Source organism: Natrix helvetica (genome assembly GCF_964273705.1).
Source record: "Natrix helvetica genome assembly, chromosome: 3".
NCBI classification, from domain to species: domain Eukaryota; kingdom Metazoa; phylum Chordata; class Lepidosauria; order Squamata; family Natricidae; genus Natrix; species Natrix helvetica.
This window is the reverse complement of record NC_138549.1, coordinates 178562903-178590134: the sequence shown is the minus strand read 5'-3', so window position 1 is coordinate 178590134 and position 27232 is coordinate 178562903. Positions and strand designations below refer to the sequence as shown.

Below are 27232 nucleotides of genomic sequence, written 5' to 3'. Positions count from 1 at the left end.
AAAGAAGACACATCAGCAATATCAGCATCCCCGGCCTTTCTCCTCCCCACCTACCACCACCACCACCATTACCCCACTCCTTTGTGTTCCTTCGCCTCCCCTTCTCATGTGTACAATCTCCTGGTTTTTTTAAAAAACAAAACTGGGTAGAAAATGGTCACACTCAAAACTATGGATTTTAGGAAGGCAAATTTTAATAAACCAAGAGAAACCGGAAATAAGGTATTCTGGGAAGAAAACCTTAAGTGCAAAGGTTTGCAGACAGTTGGGATATTTTGAAAAGGGAATTAAGGATGGTATCACATCAGCAAAGAAGAAAATTGTCTAAAGAAGCTGACATGGTTGGACAAGTAGCTCATAAGAAGGAAACCGAAACTGAGAAAAGATGCTTACGGAAAATGGGAGAGGGCCCTACGAACAGAGATCTCTCCAAACCTCTGTCCAGAAAAGTCTGGATGAGGCCAGGAAGGGAAAGGTAGAACATGAGCAAAGGTTGGCAAGAGAAGCAAAATTTAGGAAGACAAATTCCTTCAAATATGTCAATAGCAAGAAAATGTCAATGGAGGCGATAGGCCGATTGCTGATTTTAGATGGCAAAATCTGAGTAAGTGACCAGGAGAAACCAGGAGACCTCAGATGCAGCTTTGTCTCTGTGGATAAATAATGATTTCAGGAGCATGGAAGGAAGGAACACATAAAGGGAGTGTGCAGCTGAGTAAAGATGTGGGCTAGGGTCTTCTTGTTAAGGCAGGTGCTTTCAAGGCCCCAGACCCTCAACAAACACACCCCAGAAGATGGAAGAAGCTGACAAAAGAGGCCATTTTTCCCAGGTGAAATTGCTCAGATCCATTCACAGTTGGAGACCAAGCAAAGTACAGATCCTTGTGGAGATGGGTGGGAGTAGTAGCATATGCATCCTGGTCCTTTTCCTTGCCTTGTTGTCAGCCTTAAAATACAATCGACCCTGGTTTGGGGGGTTTCTTGAGGGGGGCTTTGGGAGCTGGGGGTAGGCACCACAGTTCTGTAGTGGTTCACTTTCTTCCTCTGTGGTTGGTCTCAATTGGAGAGGAGCCGGAGGTCCTGCCCACGGCCCATGCTCTTCTGGGTGCTGAAGGGCTCACTGTCTCTCCAGTCCTTTTGAACAGCTTCATTAAACCTCTGGGTGAGATCATCCATCACGCTGGGACGATGTATCATCAGGATGTAGATGATGCCCAGTTGTACATCCCTGTCTCCGTCGAACCAAGTGATGTGTTTGGAGGCTCTGGGAGCTGGATGCGGGACAGGTCTCCTGCTAAAATGAAGGGGATGTGGGCAGGGAACTCTTCTGTTTCTGGAGGTTCACCATCTCAGGTTCTAGATGGGACTGCACTGCCCCAGATTAAACTAGGAGACTTCCTGCACTCCCAACTCCCGCTTGAGGAGCAGGTGGCAGATGTGGCTAGGATGGCCTTTGCTCAACTTCATTTTGTGTGTCAGTTATGCCCCTTTCTGGATTGAGAGGCTCTTCTTTCCTCACTCATGCCCAGGTCATCTCTTGTATAGATTGCTGCAATGTGGCTGCCCTTGAAGAGTATACAGAACCTGCAGCTGGTGCAGGATGCAGCAGGAGGAGCAGTTTTGGGCGCCTTCCCTTCTGCATTGCCTTCCTCTCACTATCACCTTGTTTTTGTTTGTTTGTTTTTGTTGGATTTTTATGCCACCCTTCTCCCAAAGGACTGAGGGCAGCATACAACATTAAAAAACACGCATCCCAAAAGTTAAAAAGACATTAAATATATATCCAAAAAAACAAATCGAAGTTATGGAACAATACATTTAAAAAATGAGTTAAAATTAACAGGCCAGGCCGGCTTGCTGGAAAACCCAACTTTTTAGGGCGTGTCGGAAGGACCGGAGGTCAGGGATTATGCGAAGCTCCGGGGGCAGCTCATTCCAGAGGGAAGGTGCTCCCACAGAGAAGGCTCTCCCCCTGGGGGTCACCAGCCGACACTGTCTAGCCGACGGCACCCTGAGGAGGCCAACTCTGTGGGATCATACTGGACGGTGGGAGGCTACAGGTGGCAGTAGGTGGTCTCGCAGGTACCCTGGGCCTGAGCCATGGAGTGCTTTAAAGGTCATAATTAATACCCTGAATAGCACCCGGAAAACAACCGGCAACCAGTGCAGGCCGCCTAAAAGGGGTGAAACATGGGAGCACCTAGGTACACCTATGACAACCCACGCGGCCGCATTCTGGACTAGCTGAAGCCTCCGGGTGCTCTTCAAGGGCAGCCCCATGTAGAGAGCATTGCAGTAGTCCAGGCGAGAAAGGACGAGGTCATGAGTGACTGTGCACAGAGCATCCAGATCCAGGAAGGGGCGCAACTGACATACCAGGCAAACCTGGTAAAAGGCCCCCCTGGCCACCAGGTGTTCTTCTAAACTAAGCCGCGTATCCAGGAGGACTCCCAGATTGTGAGCCTTCTCTGAGGGGGCTAAAATTTCTCCCCCTATCACCAAAGATGGAACAAGGTGTACAATCGGGATGACGGAAATCACAGCCACTCAGTCTTGGAGGGATTGAGCTTGAGCCTGTTCCTCCCCATCCAGATCCGCACAGCCTCCAGGCATCAGGACATCACGTCGAGGGCATCGTTTGGGTGGTTTGGGGTAGAGATGAAAAGTTGGGTATCATCAGCATATTGATGATACCGTACCCCAAAACCACGGATGATCTTGCCCAGCAGTTTCATGTATATGTTGAACAGGAGAGGTGAGAGAACCGACCCCTGGGGCACCCCACAAGTGACACGCCTGGGGGGTCGATCTCTGCCCTCCAGTCAACACAAACTGTGACCGATCCGACAGGTAGGAGGAGAACCACCGTAAAATGATGCCCCCCACTCCCAACCCCCCATGTCGTCACAGTAGGATACAATGGTCGATGGTATCGAACGCCGCCAAGAGGTCTAATAGGACCAGGACAGAGGAGCAGCCCCTGTTTCGGGCCCGCCAGAGATCATCGACCAACACGACCAATGCCATCTCCGTGCTGTACCCGGGCCTGAAACCCACTGGAACGGATCCAGGTAGACAGCTTCATCCAGGTACTGGGGAAGCTGACGTGCTACCACACTCTCGACAACCTTTGCTACAAAGCGAAGGTTGGAGACCGGACGATAGTTGGCTAAAGAAGCTGGGTCCAGGGAAGGCTTCTTAAGGAGGGGCCTCACCACCGCCTCCTTCATGGCGGTGGGAAAGAACCCCTCTCTCAACGAAGCGTTGGTAATCGCCTGGGGCCAGCCTCATGTCACCTCCCGGGAAGCCGAAACTAACCAAGAGGGACACGGGTCCAGCACACAAGTGGTAGCACTGAGTCTCCCCATAATCCTGTCCATGCCTTTGGGGGTCACAGGGTCAAACTCATCCCAGATTGTCTCCTCAAGATTCATCCCCGTCGGCTCGCCCGAATCTACCCAGTCAGAGTCCAAGCCTGTCCGGATCTGAGCGATTTTATCCTGCAGATACTGAACAAATTCTTCAGCCTTACCCTGCAAGGGGTCTTCCCCAGTTCCTTGGTTAAGTAAGGAGCGGGTCACCCTAAACAGGGTGGCTGGGCGGTTATCTGCGGATGCAATAAGAGTGGAAAAATGTTGCCGCTTTGCCGCTTCTATCGCCACTAAGTAGGATTTAATATGAATTCTTACTAGTTTCCTATCAGATTCGGACCGGCTGCCCCTCCAGCCACTCTCTAGGCATCTTTTCCAGCGTTTCATCTCCCGGAGCTCCTCGGTAAACCAGGGAGCCACTCGGGATCGACACCGGCTCAGAGGCCGCAAAGGCACAACGCGATCCAAGGCCCCAGCGGCCGCCCTATCCCAGGCTTCCACTAGGGCTTTGGTTGAGTTGTGAGCAAGGGATTCAGGAAAAGTCCCAAGCTCCATCAGGAACCTTTCAGGGTCCATCTAGTCGGTTCCGCTCCATCAGGAACCTTTCAGGGTCCATCTAGTCGGTTCCGCCTCCTTGCGGTGAGGGTTAGCGGTATGGAAGTCAAGCCTGATGAGGAAATGATCGGACCATGACAAGGGTTGAATAGAAATATCCCCTAAATCTAGATCATTCATCCACTGCCCAGAGACAAAAATCAGGTCAAGCGTGTGTCCCCCATTATGGGTGGTGTCTTGAATTAACTGAGTTAGGTCCATAGCTGTCATGGAAGCCATGAACTCCCGAGCTGACTCGGATGTCTCGCCAATGGAAGGCAGATTGAAATCCCCCAGGACCATGAGCCTGGGGAAATCAACCGCTAATCCAGCTAACACATCCAGCAGCTCCGGCAGGGCCGGTAAAACATAGCAGGGTGACAGGTACATAACAAAAAGGCCCATCTGAGCTCCAAGGCCCCACTTCACAAAGAGGGACTCACACCCGCCTATCTGAGGCACAGTGACCTCCTGAGGTCTGAGACTTTCCTTAATAACCACCGCCACCACCCCCCGCCCCTGCCCTGGGCTCTCAGCTGGTGAAACGCCCTGAAGCCTGGTGGGCATAGTTCGCTAAGGGGCACACACCCCTCATGGCCCAACCAGGTCTCCGTAATGCATGCCAGGTCTGCTCTACCCTCTTGTATGAGGTCGTAAATGAGGGGAGCCTTATGTACCACGGACCTGGTGTTAAGCGACACCAGCCAGAGACCAGGGTCCTGTAATCCCGAGCACCCGGGGGTGCGAGAAGGGCGATGAGGGTCAGAACGCGCGATCGCTCTTAAACATCAAACCCGCGTCCTCCGAACATCATTTGGCCCTCGGCCCCCACCATATCTGCCTCTCCCACAAACAGTAGAGGTGGTGAACCCCCCAATGGAATGGCTTAATGTCTCCCCCGGAATCCCAACCCTTCCTAGCCCTCCCAACCTTGTCCTATGATTTAACAAACATAGTATTAACACTTATAATAGTATTCATTATTTATATCCATATATTTGTATTCTCTATTTTCTGTCTTGGCTTCTGTTTTTTAGCCACTTGTACATTTTATTCCATACTTTATAGAAGTACGATTCTTCTCTTTTTTTTTTAGTTCTATTGTAATTTTATCCATTTCTGCGCATTCGAGTATTTTCCTGATTGTAGTTTCATCTGAGGGTGTATTGATTTTTTTCCAGTTTTGTGCGAAGGCAATCCTGGCTGCAGTGAGTATGTGTATGATTGTGTATTGAGATTGTTTGTCCATTTTTTGATCCAGCAGTCCTAATAAGAATGCTTCTGGTTTGAGTTCTATTTTTCGTTCAGTAATTTCTTCTAACCACTTTCGAATTTTGCATCAGTACTTCCTTGTGATGGGGCACGTCCACCACATGTGATAGAATGTTCCAGGCTTGTGGTTGCATCTCCAACAATTAGGGGATAAATTTGGGTACATTTTAGCCAATCTCGCTGGAGGCAAATGCCATCTATAAAACATTTTATAGAGATTTTCTTTATAAGCTACTGCCGTCGTAAATTTATAATTTCTTTCCCACAGTTTATCCCATTTTTCTAACTCTATATTATGGCCAAAATTTCTTCCCCAGCTAATCATTGTCTCCTTTACCATCTCTTCCTCCATTTTATATTTTAAAAGAAAGTTATATAATTTAGTGATCATTTTTCCTTCCGTTCCTAGTAATATTTTATCAAATTCCACTTGTGTCTCATATTTTCTGTATTGTTCCCGATCTTGTTTAATTTGTAGGTAGGGCCACCATTCCATATTTATTCCCTGTGCTTTAAGATATTGTACTGATTTTAGTTCTCCTTTTTCATCTAAGAGGTCTGCATATCTTACCATTTTACTAAGGTCTACAATTTATGGATATGTCATTGCCTCCATGGTTGATAACCAGCTTGGGATTTTCAGGTAGTAGTTTTTTTTTATTTTTCCCCAGACCCTAAACAGAGCATCCCTTACTATATGTCTCTGAAAGTAGGAATGGGATTTAGTCTTTCCCTCCCAGAGGAAGCCGTGCCAGCCTAGTTAGAGATCATGTCCTTCTAGCATAAGGATTCTTTTATTTTTTAATTGGATCCAGTCTTTTAACCATGTTAGGGCTGCCACCTGGTAATATAGCTCCCAATCTGGGAGTCCAAAGCCGCCTCTGTTTCTACTATCTTGTAGAAGTTTGCATTTAATACGCGTTTTTTTCCCTGACCGAATAAATTTGGATATCATTTTATTTAGTTGTTCGAAATTTTTTTATCTAATTTAATCGGTATTGTTTGAAAAAGATAGAGTAATTTGGGTAGTATATTCATTTTGATTGTTTGAGATTCTGCCAATTAGTGATATCTGTAGTTTAGTCCAATTGTCCAAATCTTTTTGTATCTGTTGTAGCAGTTTGTTGTAATTATCTTCTTTTATTGTAATACATTTTGCCGATAGCCATATTCCCAAATATATAATTTTTTTGGCCCTCAAAATTCCAAGTTTCTCCTCCAGTTCTTCATTTTGTCTTTTGGTTAAATTCTTAGTTCATATTTTAGTTTTCTCTTTATTTATTTTAAGCCCTGCCACTTTACCGAATTGGTTTATATCCTGTAATAGTTTTAATACAGTTTCTAGGGATTCCTCTATGATAAATGCAAGATCGTCTGCAAAGGCCTGCACTTTATATTCCTGTGTTCTAATTTTCAGTCCCTTTATGTCCTTATTTTGCCTGATTTGTGATATCTAATGAGAGGATAAATAACAGGGGGGATAGCGGGCATCCCTGTCTTACCCCTTTGGTTATGCTGAAGTCTTCTGTTGCTTCCCCGTTTAGTATTATTTTTGCCCTCTGACTTGAATATATTGCTCTGATCATCCTGACGAATTTCTCTCCGAAGTTCATTACTGCTAATTGATTTATAAGAAAATCCCAATTCAGGTTATCAAATGCTTTTTGAGCATCAATAAATATCAATGCTGCTTGTTTTCCTGGATGTATCTCGTAGTATTCTAATATGTCCATTATTGTTCATATACTGTTTTTTATGTGTCTGTTGGGTAAAGATCCGTTTTGGTCTGGGTGTATGATTCCGTTTAATATATTTTTAATTCTTTCCGCCATTATTGTCATAAATATTTTATAATCAGCATTTAGCAGTGAGATTGGGCTATAATTTTGCATCTTTTGTTTTTCAGCGTTGTCTTTGGGAATTAGTTTTATGTGCCTCCATCCAGGATTTTGGTGTCTTAGCTCGTTCTAATACTTCATTATACATTTCTAATAATATGTTCTCTAATGATTTTTGCAATTCTTTATAAAATTCTGCTGGAATTCCATCTGGGCCTGGAGTTTTATTATTTTTTTGGTTTTTGATTGCCCTTTTTAATTCTAGCCTTGTTATTTTCTCATTCAATGTTTCTTTTATTGTTTCCGGTAGGGTTGGAAGATTCTTCCTCTGGAGATATCTTTTAATATCCTCCTCTTCTATTTCCTCTCGGCAGTACAATGCTTGGAAGTATCTTAGTGCTATACATTTTTTTTCTTCCTTTTGGTGGTGTATCACCCCTTTTTCATCCTCTAATTGCTGTATTAATTTCTTTTCTTTCTCTTTTTTTAGTTTATAGGCTAGCCATCTCCCCGGTCTATTGCCATTTTCGAAATAATTTTGCCTACTTGATCTAATTTTCTGGGCCACTTCTTGTGTAATTAAATTTAATCTATGTTTAATTATTTTTTTCTTCTTTGGTTTTTTTGTTTTGAGGTTCTTTCTGGAGTTTATATTCTAATTTGCCCAGTTTCTCCTGAAGCTCTGTATATCATTTCTTTTTATCTTTGTTTTTTCTTATTGTATATGCTATTGTAATGCCTCGCACATAAGCTTTAATTGTATCCCATAGGTTTTGGATGGTTGTCTGTTCAATCCAGTTTTCTTTTAAGAAAAATGCTAATTCTTTTTCCACATACTGTACATAATTATTTTCTTTTACAACCCTCTGATTCATGGTCCATCTCTTTTTCCTTTTTGCTTCTCCTTTCCATTTGATTGTTAATGGGTTATGGTCTGCCCACATGTTCGGTGTTATTTCTACCTCTTCTACATCTTTCTCCATTTCTGGATCCATCCACACCATATCGATCCTGGACCATGAATTATGGGGGTTTGAAAAGAATGTGTATTGACTCTTCTGTGGATTGATTTCTTTCCAAACATCTTTTAGCTTTAGTTCTTGGGCCATTTCAAATAATGTATTTGGGAAAGATCTCCTTTCATAGTTTTTTTCTTATCCGTTTTATAGTCTTTCTTTGGATCTACCACTGCATTGAAGTCCCCTAGTAGACATACGTTATCCAGTTCCAGTTCTCCAATCCGTTTATGTAGTTTACTATAGTATTCTTTCTGGTTTGTGTTTGGTGCATATATGATTGCAATTAATACTCTTCTTTGTTTTATTGATACTTTGATTAATAATGTTCTTCTCTCTTCATTATATACCTGTTTAGGTTTTAACCAGTCCTTTATATATACCGCAATTCCTCTTTTCTTTGTATCAGCCAGGGGCAGATGTAATTTTCCTAATTTTGGAGATTCCAGAATACTACCATTTCCTTTTTTAATATGAACTTCCTGTAGACATGTGATATCCATGTTTTGTTTTTGGAGCTTAGAAATTGTTTGTCTTCTTTTTATAGGTGAATTTAATCCATTTATATTGACTGATATTAATTTCACTTCCTCCTCCATCCTGTTACTAGTTTATCGCCTTCGTTCCTCTACTTAGTTTTGTTTCCCTTTGGTTTCTTGTCCTCACTCCTTCTCTTTCCTGGGCTGCTGTATCGGTCTTCTTTCTCACATCTTGGTCTAGTCCTTTTTCCTCCATCAGCTGCTCCTCTTGGCTTTGGGTTTCCAACTCCTCTCTGCTGTCTGATTCTCCCTCTATGTAGTATTCATAGAATTCCCGGGCTTTCTCTACGATGTCAATCCTTATTTTCTTATCTTGCCAAGATATTAACATGCCTTCTGGTATCAACCAGCGAAACATTATTTTATGTTTTATCAGTTGTGTACAGAGGAATTGGTAGTTCCTTCTTTGCTCTCTGATTCTCTTTGGCATTTGTTTAAGGGTTATTACTTCTTTTCCTTTATGGACAAGCTGTTCATCCCTTGTTCTTTTATAAATTTCGTCTCGGACAGCTTTTTTTGCAAATCTTATGCGTATTTCACGGGAAAACTTATATCTTTGTGCATAATTAGTATGCACTCTATAGATTTCATCAATATTGTTCCTCAGTTCACTTTTGTCCATTTGCAGTTGGTCAGCTAGAAGATCACTCATGAGTTTTGGTAGATCCTCATCTTTTGTCTCTACTATGTTTTAAAATCTTAAATAGAAAGAGGATCGTTCTAATTCTAAATGGACTATTGCCTCCCCGAGCTCTCTGTTAGCTACTGTCAGTCTTTCTTCTGTTTCTTCCAATTTCTTTTCAGTTTGTTCTGTCCTAGCTTCTATCATTTTTATCTTCTGCTCATTTTTAGCTATTGTTTCCTGTATCTTTCCCATTCTGTCATCCAACAGGAGAAGTTTAAGTACAGGAGAGATTGTAAAAAGGGAATTTTGGTCTCACCGTCTACTGCACATGCTGGAGATTAGTGCTTGGTGTCAGTCAAGGCCAACCGTCCTGCATACCAACCTGATGATGTTCCTTGAAGATGGAACTCACATGACACTTAAGGGATTTGCAGCTTGGACACTGGGATGAGGGTTATCAGGGGGAGGGGGTTTGGTCACATATTGATATGTATGATTTTGCCTCAGATCTTGCTTTGCTTAGCTGCTATCTTTTCATAACCAGTAAAAGTACTTTCAATTCTGCAAAATGGAGTTAAGTGGTTTCTTTCTTGGTTTATGAGGGAGGCCAGCTTGACATTAAGCAAGATCTCACTTTCGCACTCATCCCGGAGCTAATACCTTCCGAGGGGAATGTAAATAAAACCCAAACCTTCAAAGGAATGTCTTACCCAGGCAGCGACCAGGAGGACATGGGGGTGGCTGCATCCTCGTGTCCCTTGGAGATGGAGCAGATGGTGGATCTGAATTTGGAGGAACGATCCGTCTGCCCCAGGTGGGAGTGGGACAGAAGTATGACCCTGAGGAAATTCCGGTTGGAGTTACCACAAGGCAACATCGGCAGCTGGCAGCTGCTTGGCAGGATGCCGACGAGGAGAATCCTATGATGTCCCAGGCTATGAAACTCTTTCAAGAGGCTTGGGAGAGGTGACGTTTACGCAAGAGCGGTCCCGAAAGAGAAGCTGATCTCCCAGACCTAGAAGAGAGAACTGCAGAAGCCCTGTTCTGCCCAAAGGGGCCCTGGGGGAAGACAGTGGAGCTCATCAGGATGGGGAAGCCCTGGCAGAAGCAGCAGCAGCCGTGAGAGCCCTTTCAAGAGAAGGAGGGCCCCCCTGCAGATGCTGGATGGCAAAAGTTCCTCCGCTTGGTGTGAAATTTGGAGGTGATCCAAAGGAACTAGGATTTTTCCTGGTCCAAGTCTGGAATTTCATGCAACAGTTCGGAGAGGATCTCCCCACAGAAGAAGCCAAGGTAAGAGTTGTTACCATGGTGCTGGAGAACAAGGCAGCGGCATAGGTGGTTGCCCTGCATAACGATGACTCCCCCCTGCTGAGAGACTATAATAGGTTTATGGCCGCCCTGAGGAAACGCTTTGATGACCTGCTCATCAAAGGCCGAGTGGAAGGCCAGAAGCAGAATGAAAACCCTTACCCAGGGGAAGAACCCAGTGGCTGATTACAAGAGTTTCGCGAATTGCCCGTTTAAATGCGGGACTGGTCAGAAGAAGCTTTAATGCACAGTTTTATGGATGGCTTAAACAAAGATATATACCAAAACTGTGTAAACAGCCCCCCCACCTGGGCAATTTGCAACACTGGTACGAATTGGCAGCAGACATGGAGATCAATCTAGCCAGAGACAAGTACCACAAAGACAGTGAGAAAGAGAAAGCTACCCCTCCCAACCCCCTCAAAGGAACTCCGAAAGAAAAAGTTGGTCTACAAGCAAGCCCCGGTCTACCACCTGCTTCCGTTGCAGAAAGGAGAGGCATCGGGCAGCAAATTGCCGCTCCAAGATTGGCCCAAAGTCCTCTGCCAGGGGGGAGAGGAAGCCAGATAAACAACCTGGGAAGAGAAGGGACACAAAAGAGGTGGAACCTGTTGCGCAATTCCCTTCCACTCCAAGAGAAGAAGAACCGTCCTCCTCATCGAGGGAAAGTAAAACCGAATCCGATGATGACCATCTGGTAAGTTCCCAATCGGGCCTCATGACCATCCCAGTAGAACTTAAAGTGCCCTCTACTGGCGCCCAAGCAAAAATGCTGGCCCTTTTAGATTCGGGATGCACACGTTGCATTGTTAGCCCAGAAGTGGTGGAAGAAATGGGCTTGAAACTGAGAGCTTTGAAAGTCCCCATAGACTTACTGGTGCAGTATAAACAGCAATACCCTTAGACTCATATACCGCTTTACAGCTCTAAGATGTTTACAGAATCAGCATCTTGCCCCCAACAGTCTGGGTCTTCTCCTTTTACCCACCTCAGAAAGATGGAAGGCTGAGTCGACCCTGAGCTGGTCAGGATTGACCTCCTGGTAGTGGCAGAATCAGCCTGCAATACTGCATTGAGGCAACTGCACCACCATGGCTAAAGTGGTATTAACACTTTATGCTACCCCTCTTCTGATGCAGCCTAGGTGGTTCACTGGGACAAAAAGGACAAGTCCAAAATGTGGAAAGAGAGGCACATAACTAAGGCAGAATATCAGCAACTATCCTGAACCTGCAAAAATTAAGCCAGGAAAGCTAAGGCTCAGAATGATATAAGACTTGCAACAAACATCTAAAATAATTTTAAAAGCTTCTTTCAACTTATAGAAAACAAGAAAAAAAGGAAAGGAAATGACTGACCGATCATTAATTGGTCAATATTAATGGGAGAAAATGGGAAGAAGGTGGCAAGCAACAGGGAGGAAGCAGAACTGCTTAACCCATTCTTTGCACCAAAGAGAAAAAAAAACAATCCAACCTATCAAAAACAATACTATAAAACCATGGTTCCCAAACTTTCCCGGTCCATGGACCGGCAGCTGCAAGGGATGATTTTGCGTGCGCACCAGTGGTGGGTAGTGGTTTGACGGCCTGGGTCACTGTAACTGGTAGTGGTTTGAATCAGTAGTGGTTTGACGGCCTGGGTCACTGTAACCGGCAGTGGTTTGACTGCCTGGGTCACTGTAACCGGCAGTGGTTTGACGGCCGGTAGTGGTTTGACGGCCTGGGTCACTGTAACCGGCAGTGACCCAGGCCTGCCACGGCCCCAAACCGGCTCTCCGGGCAGGCATCGCCATCTTGTTTTTTGCTTCTGCGCATGCAAAGAGCAGTTTTTATTGCACAGCGCGCATCAAGCATTCACGCGCAGCCATGAGCAAACCAGCAGTAGAAACTGTCGGAACCCACCCTTGGTGCGCACCCACTGCTTGTGCAAATGCAGCTTTGCGCGCTCACCCACCGCATGTGCAACCTGGTCCCCAACGGGCCACAGGCTGGGGGTTGGAGATCCCTGCCATAAAAGGACAGATTAGGAATTAAAGTCAAAATAGGCAAGAAAATGGTAAGAGATCGCCTATTGACTTGGCATGAGTTCAAATCTCCAGCTCCAGATGGATTGCACCCAAGGGTTCTGAAGGAGCTGGAAGAACCCCTGAGCCACCACAGAGCTTGGAACCACTGAAATGTATCTTTCAAAGATCCTGGAGCACCAGGGAACCGTCAGAAGACAGGGGAAGAGTTGACGTGGTTCCCATCTTCAAAAAGTGGGGGCGGAGGTGAGAATGGATCCAGGTAACTACAGAGCCATAAATACCTGGGAAGATCCTGGAAGCGACAATCAAGCCACGAGTCTTCCAACTCTGTTGGAAGGCAACCAAAGTGATACCCAGAAGCCAACTTGGGTTTGTCAAAAACAGATCATGCCAGACAAATGTTATTTTTTTTTAACAAACTAACTAAATTAGTGAATCAGCAAAATGCTATGGATCTAGTGTACTAGGACTTCAGTGAAGCATTTAATAAAACATACTGCAGCCTATTTCTTGGTAAAATAGAAACATGTGAGTTACAGCATCACTACCATATAGATTCGTCACTGGCTGACCAACCGGACTCAATGAGTTGTCCTTAATAGTACTACATCCACATGGAGGAGTGCCACAAAATTCCGTTTTAGGCCCAGTACTCTTCAATATCTTCATAAATGACATAGATGAGGGAATAGAAGGGGAACTCATCAAATTTGCAGATGATACCCAGTTGGCAGGAATAGCCAACATCCCAGAAGACAAACTCAGGATCCAGAAGGATCTCAACAGACTTGAACACTGGGCCCTATCTAACAAAATGAAATTCAATGGGGAGAAAAGTAAGGCTTTACACTTGCCAAGAGAAACCAAATGTACAAGGTACAGCTGAGGTGAAACGTGACTCAATAGCAGTAACTGCGAGAGGGACCTTGGACTCTTAGTGGACAATCACTTAAATACAAGTCAGCCATGTGCCACTGCAGCCAAAACAGTTGATGCAGTTCTAGGCTGTATTAACAGAGGGATCACATGAAGACTTAGTATCACTTTAGAATGCCTGGGTAAGACCGCACTTGGAATATTGCATCCAGTGTAGGTCACCACAATAGAAAAGATGTTGGGACTTCTAAAGTCTTAAGATCGATTTAATATTGGGGTGATCAAAACTGGATGCAATGGGTGCAGAGTGCAGAGAAAAACAACGAAGATAATTAGGAGGGGCTAAAATACTGTATATGAAGAATGGTTGCAGGAATTGGCTATGTCTAGCCTAGTGAATAGAAGGACTGGGGTGACATGATAGCAGTCTTCCAATATCTATGGGGCTACCAAAAAGAAGAGGCCCTCTCTGTGGGAGATGAGTGGTTAAGAAGTGTGAAATATAAATAAGATGGGGTCAATCTCTCCTCCAAAGCACCAGAAGGGAGGACAAGAAGCAGCGCATGGAAACTAATCAAGGAGAGAAGCAACCTAGAACTAAGGAGAAACTTCCTGACAGTTAGGACAATCAGTGGACCGGCTTGCCTCCAGAAATGGTAAATGCTCCAACCCTGGAAGTTTTTGAGAAGAGATTGGACAGCAATTTGTCTGAAACGATATAATGGTATCTCCTCCTTGAGCAGGGGATTGGACTAGACGTCACCAGACGATCTCCAATTCTGTAATTCTGTTGTTATTCCTGGCATTTGTTGCAAGGTCATTCTGATCCTTAGCATTCCTGACTCCATCCTTTCTGATTCAGGCTAATTGCTGGTGTTAGTTTTGTCCCACTTTCCATTTTTTATACTTATCCTTTTTGTCTCTCGATTTATAAATGGGGGCCTTTTCCCCCCTCTGTGGTACTGTGTTAAATCTGGGCTTTTAGAGCCTGATTTTGCAGGTTCCCAAGCATCTTCAGTTGTCCCCCTCCCCCCTTTAGGATTTTCATCCATGGAATCCTTCCTAAACTCTTACTAGTTTGTTAGAAATCAGCTCGTCTAAGACACTAGTTTGATTTTGTTGAACTACCTGTGTCTGCATTATGTTGAATATGACATGATCACTTTCCCCCAACATTTCCACAAATTCTACCCTCTCCCCCATCTTTTCATCTGTTAGTAAGAATTAAGTCCAATAATTCAGTAATGTCCTACTTGCCCTCACTTACTGAGACTTCAGGTTCGCCCAGTTTCTTCCTCATACTTTGAATGTGTGTACAGGCATCTCAGACCTTTATGACTGTTTGCTTCCTACTATTGGAAGAATGTCCTTCTAGGTTCAGTTACAAGTGGGGAAAAAGACACTGGATTCATGGAAGTTGCTTGGGAAGAAGGTTTATTGATGAACAGGATCACATGGCTTGAGTTCCTGGACAAAAAAGAGAAGAGATGCGGAGAGTATCTGGGTTTTAAGCCCTCTGTTGGGCTTTGAATTTTGAGCTTGTGTTCTGATTGGCTGTCAGACTCCCATGGGGCCATGCAGGGGCAACTTTGTAAGTTGTCTTTTGAGTCCCAGGCTTGGTTGCCTTGCTGAGTGATGTCATGAAAGGGCTTTGGGCAACTCCTACTATGGCTCTGCCTGAATGGCCCATTGACACAGGTGGCGGGGTGGGTGGGTAAGTTTCTGCCTCCCTTTTACGGGAAATATTCTGCCCTTTTAATATTTCCTAAAATATTTCATTTCCCTAGGAGAGGGGTGGGTGCTAACTTCCTACACTACCTCTCCTGTTTTATGTCTGAGTTCCCCTTCCTTCTCCTCATTGTTTGACTCGTTGTCTTGGGAGTTTATGCTTGGGATTCCTGTAAAGCTCTTCGGAGAAGCCAAGCGAGTTGCTGGCCAACCCCATCCTTCCCGGGTCTCGTGAGGCACGTGCCGAGACGCTTCTGAACAGCTTCCTTTACGGCTCTCGCCAAACTAAAGGTAGACCTTGACTTACGACTGGAAAGAAGTTATGGTAGACCCCTGCAAAAGGGAGCCCCAAAGGTACGGCCGCTGCAGCACCCCCCTGCGGCCACTCGCCCTTGAGGAAGCCTGGAAAATCGACGCTCGCCTCGTGCTCCCCGCCCGCCGGAGGGCCCAAATTTCCCTCGGTCGCCGACCCCGCCCCTTCCGCTTCCGCTGGGTCCCTCCCCCCCCCCCCGCGCGCCTCTACGGAGCCTCGGCGGGACCTCCGCGGCCAAGATGGCGGCGCCGGCTGCTTCTATGACTCCCGGCGGCGGAGGCTCCTCTTTGGCCGGGACAGGCGGCGGCAGCAACGGGGCTGGCATGGAGGTGGACGCGGCGTGTAAGGAAGGGCCGGGCTCCTGCTGGGGGGGGGGCTGCCGCGGCAACTACCCCCTTTGACCGCGCGCCCTCTCCCCCTCCCCCCTCCCCCCCCCCCCCGCAGCGACTCCGGCGGTGATGGCCTCGGGCGTGACGGGCAGCGTGTCGGTGGCGCTGCACCCGCTGGTCATCCTCAACATCAGCGACCACTGGATCCGGATGCGCTCGCAGGAGGGCCGCCCCGTCCAAGGTGAGCGGGGCTGGGAGGGGGGCGTAAGGGGGAGGGGAGAAGGAAACCGGGCGGGCGGAGTCCCCCTGACGCCCCCCCCCGCTTTCGCCAGTGATCGGGGCGCTGATCGGCTGCCAGGAGGGCCGCAACATCGAGGTGATGAACTCCTTCGAGCTGCTGTCCCACTCCGTGGAGGAGAACGTAGTGATCGACAAGGAGTACTACTACACCAAGGAGGAGCAGTGTAAGCCGGGCGGCTGGGCGAGGGATGGGGAGGTTTTGAAGGCCGGTCTGAGCTGCCTTTCCCTCCCCTGCAGTTAAGCAAGTGTTCAAGGATCTGGAGTTCCTGGGCTGGTACACCACCGGCGGCCCCCCAGACCAATCTGACATCCACGTGCACAAACAGGCGAGTTGGTCTGAGGGAGGCGGCGGGGTCGGTGGGGATGTGACTGAGGAGAGATGGTCCTCTGTGCGCGCAGGATTCTCAGGCATGCTGTTCTCTACCCAGGTTTGTGAGATCATTGAAAGCCCCCTGTTCCTCAAGCTGAACCCCATGACCAAGCACACGGACGTGAGTACTTACTCCTCTGTCCTGCCCATCGGAACCCTTCAGCAGCTGCTTCTCCGTGCTGATCCCGATGGTGAGCTGTGTGCACTCTCTCTTTCCTTAGCTGCCTGTCAGTGTCTTTGAATCTGTGATTGACATCATCAACGGAGAGGTAATACTTGCTGCAACTTCTACTGCCTGTCCCTTTCGGTGTTCCTGGGAAGTTCTGGGAAACCTCAGTTCACACATTCTGTTCCATGAGCTGCTTTCAAGATGGGAGATCCCGAGGGCATTCTTGCGCAGCCTGACTGTACTGTAAGTCGGCTTTTGTGTCATTGTCTGGAAACCCTTCTCACTTCTCCTCTCTCTTTGTTTCAAGGCCACTATGTTATTTGCTGAGCTGACATACACGCTGGCCACAGAGGAGGCCGAGCGCATCGGAGTCGATCACGTGGCACGGATGACAGCAACAGGCAGCGGGGAAAACTCCACAGGTGAGGTAGGGCATTGAGGATTGGTGTGCGGGATGAGCTTCATGTAGCTGTTGCTGAATATGGATAGTTTGGCTGGGAGGGAAGGGTGTAACTTACCACCAGTATGGTGGGGTGGACATGAGTTGTCCTTCTTTACTGCATTTAAGCTCTGTGGACACTTCAGACTGCCCTGTTAGGAGCAGAGCTCTGACCTTTTCTCCTTGTTTCTCCTTGACAGTTGCTGAGCACCTCATCGCACAGCACAGTGCCATAAAGATGCTTCACAGTCGGGTCAAACTTATTTTGGAATATGTTAAAGCTTCCGAAGCAGGTGAGATGGAGCTGTAGAAATGCAACAGAGAAGCCTGATGCCCCAGCTCTCACATGGGTAGTGTTAATCTCCCAATGCATTTCCTTCCCATGCAGGTGAGGTACCATTCAACCATGAGATTCTGCGAGAAGCCTATGCCCTTTGCCACTGCTTACCTGTGCTGAGCACTGACAAATTCAAGACAGATTTTTACGATGTGAGTTCTCAGGAGGGGAAGAGCTGTAGCTTGCAGCCAAATAAATGCAGAATTAAGTCGTTGCAGGGGAGGAAAGGGGACTGTTGTCTACGTAGAAAAGCTGCCATGCTCAGCGCAGGCACACATGATTCATGGGGCAGCCACCCAAGTGAAAAAGAGGGAGGCAGAAAGGACTCCCAAGTTTTCTTAAAGCAGATGGCACCACAATTTCCCACAGCGGTTTCAGGACTGTGGGCAGCACAGGCCCTGACCGCTCCCCGCTTTCTGATGCCTATTTTATCTTCTGTCTAGCAATGCAACGATGTGGGCCTCATGACCTATCTGGGCACTATCACCAAGACCTGCAACACCATGAACCAGTTTGTGAACAAGTTCAACATCCTCTATGACCGCCAGAGCATTGGGCGCCGCATGCGAGGACTTTTCTTCTAAGATTGGGTGCTCCCTAATAAAGTGATTGTGCTGAATGAGATGTGCCTAGGAGTGCTCACAAAATTATAAGTGTTATATCTTCCCATTAAAGGCTCATCGAGTCTAGTGTTCCCCCCTGAAGCATAATCGGGGATAGATTTGAGCAGAATGCTCTGACTTGCGATTTTTGTATTCAGTGCACGCGTCCAGTGCAGTTTACCAGCAAGGAAGAAACCAAATACACAGCCAGATGAGAGAACGTATTCTGGATGTGCTACTTAGGGGGGGGGGGGGAGAACTTTGGATAATTCATCCACAAGATGAATAAGACAGCAGTATTGAAAGGTTTGTAAAGAAGGCAAAGAAGTTTAGTTTGCATAAAATCTAATGACTTCCAAATCGCAGGATATAATTGTTATAGTCTGCTGGGCCACCTTAGTTCTGGATACTTTAAATAGCAAGAATCAGAAGCTGGAAGGGCTTCAGAGGAAGCGACAAGCAATCGATTAAAAACTGGCCCTTGTTTGAAGGCTGAAGCTGTGCTCTTTGTGGCAGATTCCAATTAAATATTAGGAAAATCTTGTGTGCAGGAGTGGACCTACTTGCTAAAGTAAGAGTGTATATGTGTGTGTTCCTTCCCTTCGTTGGATGCACTCAATGGAGTCTACACAACTATCTGGCAAGCGTAATTTGTGCTGAGGCAAGGTTGACTCTGAATCCTTTCCAAATTTGATAATTTAATTGTATTTAACTTGAAAGCATATTCTCCCTTCAGAAAGATTGGGGGAGGGAAACTCATCTTGCAAAAAATGATTTTAATCTATAAAGATCATATAAAAAGTATAAACTCTGCATGCCTAGACACCAAACCTACTTCTATAGTAATAGCAATTGGACTTACATACCGCTTCAAAGCACTTTACAGCCCTCTCTAAGCATCTTGCCTCCTCCCCAACAATCTAGGTCGAACTCCGGGTAGTGGGCAGAATTAGCCTGCAATACTGCATTCTAACCACTGCGCCATCCTTGAGTCTACTATGCATCTGGCCAGCAGGCTGCCAGTTTGACACCCCTGGTCTACTATATTTGCACCGCAAACCCGATGTGATGTACTATCAAGGCCCAGCAGTCTCTTTTGTAGCAATACTAAGCCTAGCAGGAATAGCCAACACTCCAGAAGATAGGATTAGGATAACGAAGGATCTCGGCAGACTTGAACATTGGGCACTATCTAACAAAATGAAATTCAATGGTGAAAAAAGTAAGGGTCTACATTTAGGCAAAAATAACAAAACGCCCAGGTACAGTATATCTGGTACCTTGCTCAATAGTAATAACTTGAGAGGGATCTTGGAGTCCTAGTGGACAATCATTTAAATAGGAGCCAACCGTGTGCAGCAGCTGCCAAAAAGGCCAGCACAGTTCTAGGCTGCATCAACAGAGGGATAGAATCAAGATCATGTGAAGTGTTAATACCACTTTATAAGGCCTTTGATAAGGCCACACTTGGAATACTGCATCCAGTTTTGGTCGCTGTGATATAAAAAAGATGTGGAGACTCTGGAAAAAGTACAGAGAAGGGCAACAAAGAGGATAAGGGGACTGGAGGCTAAAACAAGAATGGTTGCTGGAATTGGGTATGTCTCATTTGATGAAAAGAATGACCAGGAGAGACATGATAGCAGTGTTCCACTATCTCAGGGGTTGCTGCAAAGAAGAGGGAGTCAAACTATTCTCCAAAGCACCTGAGGGCAAGACAAGAAGCAATGGGTAGAAAGTAATGAAGGAGAGAAGCAACCTAGAACTAAGGAGAAATTTCTTGGTTTGGTTTGGTTTGGTTTATTTGGATTTATATGCCGCCCTTCTCCAAAAGGACTCAGGGCGGCGTACAACATTAAAAAACACACATCCCAAAAGTTAAAAAAGATTAAATCCATATCCCAAAAAACAAACCGAATTTAAAAAAAAACAATACATTTAAAATAAGTTAAAATTAAAATTAACAGGCCAGGACGGTTAATTCTTGACAAAACAATCAGTGGAACTTGCCTCTAGAGGTTGTGAATGCTCCAACACTGGAACTTTTAAAGAAGAGATTGAATAACCATTTGTCTGAAAGCTTTTGCTTTGCTTTTTGTTCTCCCCCACCCCCAGGGTTTTTTCCCCAGGTTCCCAACATCAGCCTTCACAGTACTTACAACACGGTGCAGTTACCGGATTATCACTTGTCACTCCAAGCGTATGCAACAGCTATCTTCCCTAGTCCGCCACCAAAAAAAAAAGATACTTCCCAAAATACAGTTGATTTATTGAAAACAGCAATATTCAATAAAGTGTTTATTGAGATCCATATAAGAAGAACCACAGCCATCACCACCACTGATCAAATAAAAGTGAGACGGGTCTTTTTCTGGTTCACCTGCCAGATGTTGAGTTCCTCGTATTCGCTGAGAGCAGCCTGGAACTGGACGGGGGTAAAACCCTTGGACACACAGTGCTGTTCAGCCTCCGTCAGCTGGACAGAGTGAGCCCCTCCAGGAGGGACCAGTTCTCGGATGGCTGCAAAAATCAATTCGGAGGGCCGTTGCATCCTGTGGGAGCGAAAGAAAAAGGTGCTCTTGAGTTCCCCTCCTCTCCAAGCAGCAGATGACCAGGATTTTTAGAGAGCAAAGCCCCATCCTCACCGATTGGGTTGACCCCTGTCCACCACCAGGGAATCTTTAGACATCTCCATCAGGCGCATTGCTTCGTTGACATCTTCCTTCTCAACCATGTCCACACGCCTCAGCCGGGCCTAGACGAGGGAAGGAATTTGAACACTGTTCGATCAGAATCCAGTTTCACCAAGACCAGGGCTCTGCAACCTTAAAACACTCAAAAGATCCATTTAGACCCATTTCCCACAGAAGACACCAGGAGCCACAAAACCTGGGTGGGTGTGGCCAACTCAATGTCTCTCCCCCTGTCACATGACACCCCCCCAACCACACCTACCCAGCTGGTCATAGGGCAGAGAACCGGTTAAATTATTTGCCCTGCCTCACCCCTCCCCGCCACCTCTTGGCCTCCGGTGTGTTGTTCACCCCTCTCTTTTTCTTTCTCTCTCTCCCCCACTTCCCAACCTACACATCCAGGGAATAATTGTAAGGAACTTCGGCCACGTTTCCTGACTCTGGAAAGATACAAAAATAAACCTTGCGTGGCTGTCAGGCTGTTACATCACAGTGCCATGAGGTTGCCACCTTAGATTGCTGCACGCATTTCAGAGAAGCATCATCCCAAGCAGCAGCACACTCACACAGGCACACATACACACCATGCAACTTGGTCCAAAGTGGCCAGAAAATACACTCCCCCAGCACCAGGGAGATGCTTGGCAGGCAAAGTACGGGATGAACCCCCCCGCCATCCCCCAGAATCCTTGCAAAACTGGGCAAAGGCAGAGAGGGGGGAGCAGATGGATCTGAATCTCTCTGTCTCTCTGCCTGCCTCTTTCACTGCCCAGCACTTTTGGCCTTTGTTGGTGCTGGATGCATGACCTGCTCTCTGTCCTCAGACGCTGGCTCACCTTGCGGTGCGGCCAATTTTCAGGGGCAAATGGGGCAGGGTCACATTGTGGCTCCGTGTCATAATGGGCTCCAGGAGGAGGAGGGGACCCAGTCTCCCACGTTGTGAAGCGTGCTAAATTTCACTGTGCTGTGCAAGGATGCCCTGCACTGCCAGAGTGAATAATCTGAGGATCCTCCTGGAGCAGCAGACGACAGCTGTGGGTAAGAGGGCCTTGGCTCAACACCCCTTCCTGGATCAAGAAGCCCCCGTTGACTCACGCATGAATTACTGCAATGAAGGGCACTACCCTTGAAGGGCACCCGTGAACTGTGGGTGGTGAAGAATTTTGGGTGTCCTAAGAATGGCACCCGTCTAACACTTTTGCTATGTCAGCTGCACCTTCCAGGGTCCAAATGAAGGTGTTATGTCCTACATGACAGGTAGCCAAGCTACCTGAAGAACCATCTTACTCCCATCACATGGACCCATCTTCAAACTGGCAGGGTCCAGGGGGGAGATTCTGCTCTGTCATTGCCCCCACCCTATGAAACAGCCTTTGCCCTAGAGTTGAGGTGAGGCCTTTGGGAAGAGTAGGAAGACATGGCTCTGCCAACTCACGTGGGGCTGGGAGAAGCAGGCAGTCCTGGAAGCGGCTAGCACCCTGAAGGGGCTCTTGCTGCCTTTTAATTGTTTATTCATTTCACTTGTTTTTGCTTGGCTCATTTTACTGGGGGCATATCATGTTTTTGTATTTTTAGGCTTTTATTTGTAAGCCACCTAGAACCACTCTGAGGGGGTAGATGGGTAGTATCTAAAGTTGATTAAAATAGGTAAAATAAAGCAAACAATCCTGGAACATGGTTAGGAACCCACAATTACTACCTCATCTGTAAGCAAACTGACAAAGCAGTTCAATATTAATGCACCAGATTCTTGGGATCGCTGTTTTTCCCAGCAGAGCAATTTTGCAGCTCCCCACCGTTTTAGCCAACTATGGGTGCTCTTTGAGACCCAGTCTGTCCACATCACTTCCACCCCCATACACACACACACCAAGCTCTTTTCTGAAACAGGGAGCCCCCCTCCCTCCCACGTTGCTCACCAGGGCGGTGGCCAGGCGGAGGATCCCCAGTAAGGTGCGGGCTGAGGTGTACGTGGTATCTTTGTTGGCACGGGCCTCCTTCCGCATCTCTACATAGGCTGCTGTGATATAATCGGCCAGGGCTTCGGGCACCGCCGGCTGCTTTCGCTTGCAGGTGGCGATGTATCGCCTGTGGAGGGACCAAGGGGAACGAACCTGACCTGCCTGGGGAAATGCCAGGCAGACAGTTCACCATTACGGCCCCCAGCCCCAAAGCCATATGGCCACAAGAACATCTGGAAAGCAAGGAAGGCTTCCCCTGCTCACCTCATCAGGCCCATGTCAAGTGGCTGGAATTGGCAAGGCGGCTGACGGCTGTGCTGGTGTACGTAAGTGATGTGCTGGGCCAGACTGTGGGAGATACAGACCTTCTTAGCAAAGCAGAGGGAGGAGGGGAGGGTTGGCACAGCGGCTAGCAACTCCCTCCTTTCTCTTACCGGAGGTCGTTGTCCCGGTCAGGCCTATCCTGGATCAGCCAAAGTAAGTCGAAGCGGGAGAGCAGCGCTGCAGGCAGCTGGATATTCTGCTCCAAGCTGCGTTTGGGGTTATACCGCCCGTAGGCAGGGTTAGCAGCTGCCAAGATGGCACAGCGGGCATTCAGCGTAGTCAGGATGCCTGCCTTAGCGATGGAGAGGGTTTGCTGCTCCATCACTTCGTGGATAGCTGTGCGGTCTGACTCCAGCATCTTATCAAACTCATCAATGCAGCAGACCCCCTGGTCGGCCAACACCAAGGCTCCGCCTTCCAAGGTCAGCTCCCCTGTCAGCGGGTCACGCAGAACTGCAGCGGTCAGTCCCACCCCGGAGGACCCTCGGCCTGTTGTATATTGACCTGCAGGGATGAGGCAGAGATTCCCACAACAGCCCCGCCCAGGGAGGGGAACCTCTCAATTCCCCCCTCTCCTGCAATGATCCTGAGCCCCCTCCCCCCCCCCCCCCGATTTCCAAAGGGTCCTGGCTGGCCACTCGAGGCATCTAGATCCTAGACACCCCTGTGCACTTGATGACCCAGGTTCATTTTCCTCCAAAATTTCCCTGGTCCCCAAGAGTAGCCCTTCCTCCCTGACAGACTTAGCTAAGCAGCTCCTGATAACCATCCAGAGGCTGCAGCCGCCAGCTGATCAGCTCTGTCAACTCTGGCAATCAGCCGGCAGACCCCCTCCTCACTACAGACTCACTGCGTGGTGCTAGGCGGGTGATATAAGACAGCAGCTGAGACTTGGCCACGCCAGGATCTCCCATGAGGCAAATGTTGATGTTCCCTAGGTAAAGCACAGGGGGCCAGGCTGTTGGACCCAAGCCATGGAAGGCCTTCCCCCTCCCATCACTTTTGGGGAATGCTAACACGGATGACAAAGCTAAAGGTCACCAAGGGTGGGAAAGACAGGAATGGTGGTGCCTGAGGGCGGTGAAGCCGGGTGAGCTTCCTAGTCACAGAACTTACCCCGGATCTTCATGCCCCGTGGACTCTGGTCCACACCGCCCACCAGCAGAAGCAGCAGGGCCTTTTTCACATCCTCATGGCCATAGATCTCGGGAGCAATGGAGCCTGCCAGCTTGTCGTAAAAATCCTCCTCTGTAAGAAGCAGAATACTGTGTGTGGCACATGGCTACTGACACAAGGAGGAGACGGGCAGCTTATTCCTCTTCCAGAAGACTGGCCTTGCAAAGAAGCTCAGCAGATGCCGGGGCAATGAGGGCCCGACCTCCAGACTCCAGGGAAGGCAAATGTCCCAAGTGCTCACACAACTCCTAGTCCCTCAGGAGGGGCTGGAAATCTTCAGGATGCGACTAAGACTATTCCTAGCAGTGCAATAGGCCGGCCACAGGCCTGTCCTTTGAGCGACTTTTGAAGTCTGGCTTTCACAGTGCAGGTAGTGCTCGGTTTACAACCATTCTTTCAGGGACCATCAAACAGTGACAGCCCCACTGCAAAAAGGGACTTATGACCGTTTTTCACAGGAGCGTTGCAGCATCCCTGCAGTCACGTGATCCCCCCTTGCCACCTTCTGACCAGCAAAGTCAACGGGGAAGCCAGATTCATTTAACAACTGTGGCAAGAAAGGTTGTAAACTCACTTAAAGCTGTGTCACTTAGCAACATAAATTTGGGGCTCAATTGTGGCCATAAGTCAAGGACTACCTGTATGGCCAAGCAGACAAAGAAGAATCCAGGAGACAAAATGTACATATACTTAAACAGGCGATTCAATCAGGATCAGAAGCAGAAACAAGGTTCCCTCAGGCGCTATGCGGTACAGCTAGATATTGGGCTGTGCTAGCCAAGATGTTAGGCTATGACCAGGGAGACTCGGGAAGTCCATTGTCAGCCACAGAAGCTAGCGGGACTCTCTCAGTCCCACCAACCTCACACGGTTAGTTGTTATTGCGGCAGAAAATTGTATGTGTGCTACTGAAATGTGTTCTTCCTGAAAGGAAGAACATACAACTCACAAGTAAGTATAAAAAACATCATCCAACCACTATGTTCGGTTTGAGCAACAGAAGAAGTGAGAGCCAAACAACTTTTTTCTTAGGGAGAAAAAAGGGTTTTTCTTTTCTTTTTCTTCTCAGGGGGAGGAAGAAAAAAAGAAAACAATCGTACCTGTAATCAGCCGCAATTCTTCTTCAGTGAGTTCTGCCTCTCCCAACTCCTCCTGCTCACTCTTGCTCATGCAAATGATGTGGTGGGCCTCCAAGTATGTGTCGGAGAGAAGGCCCTGGGGCACAGCAAGTGACACACTCAGCTCAGAAGTCTGGACCCCTCTCCTGCCCTGCCACACCTCCACCCGAACACCCACCTGCAAGAGCTGCCGGAAGCCGGTCTGCCGCACAGGGAGAAAGATGCCGGTCACACTAACGTGGTCACCTGGCTGCACGAGACGCGTGTTCTCGCCTTGCACACTGACACTGATGGAGCGTGGCAAGTTCCCCACTGGCACCTGGTCACTCTGCAAGCAATAAAGGCAACAAAACCCGTAAGGCTTAATCGGCATAAGGCTTTGCAACAGGCTGGTTCGCGGACAACCCTTCCGCTGTATCGGGCACTAGCAGCTTTGATGCACAAATTGCAGCGAACACGGTGCAAAAACTCGCAACCAAGTGAGACAAATGTTAGGAAGAAATATTAGGACATCTCCCATCAATGTCGGTTTCCTATTCCATTGCCATGGTGGCAAATGAAAAGCAAAGAAAGGAGCAACCCAGAAAAACCACGCAACCAAAACTCACATGCTCCTGTATTTTCAGCTCCTGGTATCTGATGAACTTGGACCCTCTGCTCTGCAGATAGAGCCGGCCACCAGCTCTGTTGGTCTGGCAGTCCCGACTGGGGCACATCAGCAGAGGCATGAAGCTGGAGGACTGGATCTGGGGGGGAAGGGGAGGAGAGCAAAGTAGAGGAGGAGGGCCAGGTAGAGGGAACCCGGAGGATCCCACAAGGGTCTCCCACTCACCGGCTGGTAGGTCTCCGCACCACACTGGTCGCAGCTGTAGGTGGCCACCACCATGCGAGGCTTCACTTCTGAGACTCGGGTGACGATGCCTCGGACCGTCACCAGCTTCCCGATGGCCTCCGCCTTCACCTCCCGGATCACCCGAGGCTTGGCGCTCGACGGTGCTTTGAAGTACAGCTCGCTGCCAGACCAAGCAGGGGAGTCTCGCACCCTCTTCTTCCATCCCCCCCCCCGCACAATCGGAGTCCAACGGAGGCGCGCCCTCCCCTCCCCGTCCCCCCTACGGGGCAATCGGCCACTCACAATCGGCGCAGGAGCTCCGCCGGGAAGCGGTTCTGGGGGTCGCGGGGCTGCCCGGGCTCCTCCCGCGCCCGCCCCTCCATCAGCAGCCGGTGCTCCAGGTAGACGTCCAGCGCGTCCCGCGGAGCCACCTGCGAAAGCGGGGGGGGGGAGGGGCCACCGGTTAGCGTGTGTGGGGGGGGTTATTGAGGCAGGACCCGCCCCCCCATGGCCCCCCCTCCCGACCTGGCGCCGGCGGAAGCGCGGCAGGAGCTCCCAGACGGCGTCGGCGAAGAGGCGCTCGTAGCGCTTGGCGTTCTCGCAGGCGGCGTCCAGCAGCGCCGGGTCCTCCTCGGCCACGTCGTCCAGCTCCACGTAGAGGGCCGCCTGCTCGCGGTGCGCCAGCCGCTCCTGCGGGGACGCAGACCGTCAGGGGAGGGAGGGAGGGAGGATCCCCCCCACCCCACCCGGCGCGCCCCACCTCCACTCCCCCCAGCCGCTCACCAGCTGCTCCCGGTAAGGGAAAGCCTTGCCCGGTCCCTGCCGCCGGAAGCCCTCCAGGAACGCCTGTGCCCTCTCTGCGGAGAAAGCGGAGAGCGGTTAGCCAAGCCGGCGGAGGGTGGGAGGCCGTCCCCGTCGCCCGCTCCCCGTCCGGCCTTCCCTCCCTCCCTCCCTCACCGCGCTCCTCCGCGTAGTCCCGGCCTTTGCCCGCCATCGCGCCTCCCGCTCGACTTCCAGCCGCCTCAGAAATGGCGCGAAAGCGGTTCGCCCCGCCCCCGAGCCCGCCCGGCCAA

General features: G+C 48.5%; 2 protein-coding genes across 2 annotated transcripts; one reads left to right on the top strand and one right to left on the bottom strand.

Annotated features, from left to right (window-relative positions):
• Positions 1-15690: 15690 nt before the first annotated feature.
• Positions 15691-18075, top strand: COPS6 (COP9 signalosome subunit 6). Its single transcript, XM_081948941.1, has 10 exons — positions 15691-15851; positions 15954-16079; positions 16171-16302; positions 16376-16464; positions 16567-16629; positions 16730-16777; positions 16985-17099; positions 17317-17409; positions 17505-17605; positions 17897-18075. Exons 1-10 carry the CDS (start codon positions 15749-15751, stop codon positions 18035-18037), a joined length of 1011 nt encoding a protein of 336 aa, XP_081805067.1. The 5' UTR covers positions 15691-15748; the 3' UTR covers positions 18038-18075.
• A 2228-nt stretch (positions 18076-20303) lies between these two features.
• MCM7 (minichromosome maintenance complex component 7) lies at positions 20304-27228 on the bottom strand. Its single transcript, XM_081946235.1, has 15 exons — positions 27117-27228; positions 26943-27016; positions 26685-26849; positions 26463-26590; positions 26160-26340; positions 25936-26073; positions 25506-25655; positions 25310-25424; positions 24150-24281; positions 23884-23967; positions 23144-23537; positions 22974-23057; positions 22668-22836; positions 20701-20810; positions 20304-20607 (listed from the first exon to the last, which is right to left on the bottom strand). The coding sequence occupies exons 1-15, from the start codon at positions 27151-27153 to the stop codon at positions 20400-20402; spliced, it is 2169 nt and encodes a 722-aa protein (XP_081802361.1). The 5' UTR covers positions 27154-27228; the 3' UTR covers positions 20304-20399.
• Between the last annotated feature and the right edge of the window lie 4 nt (positions 27229-27232).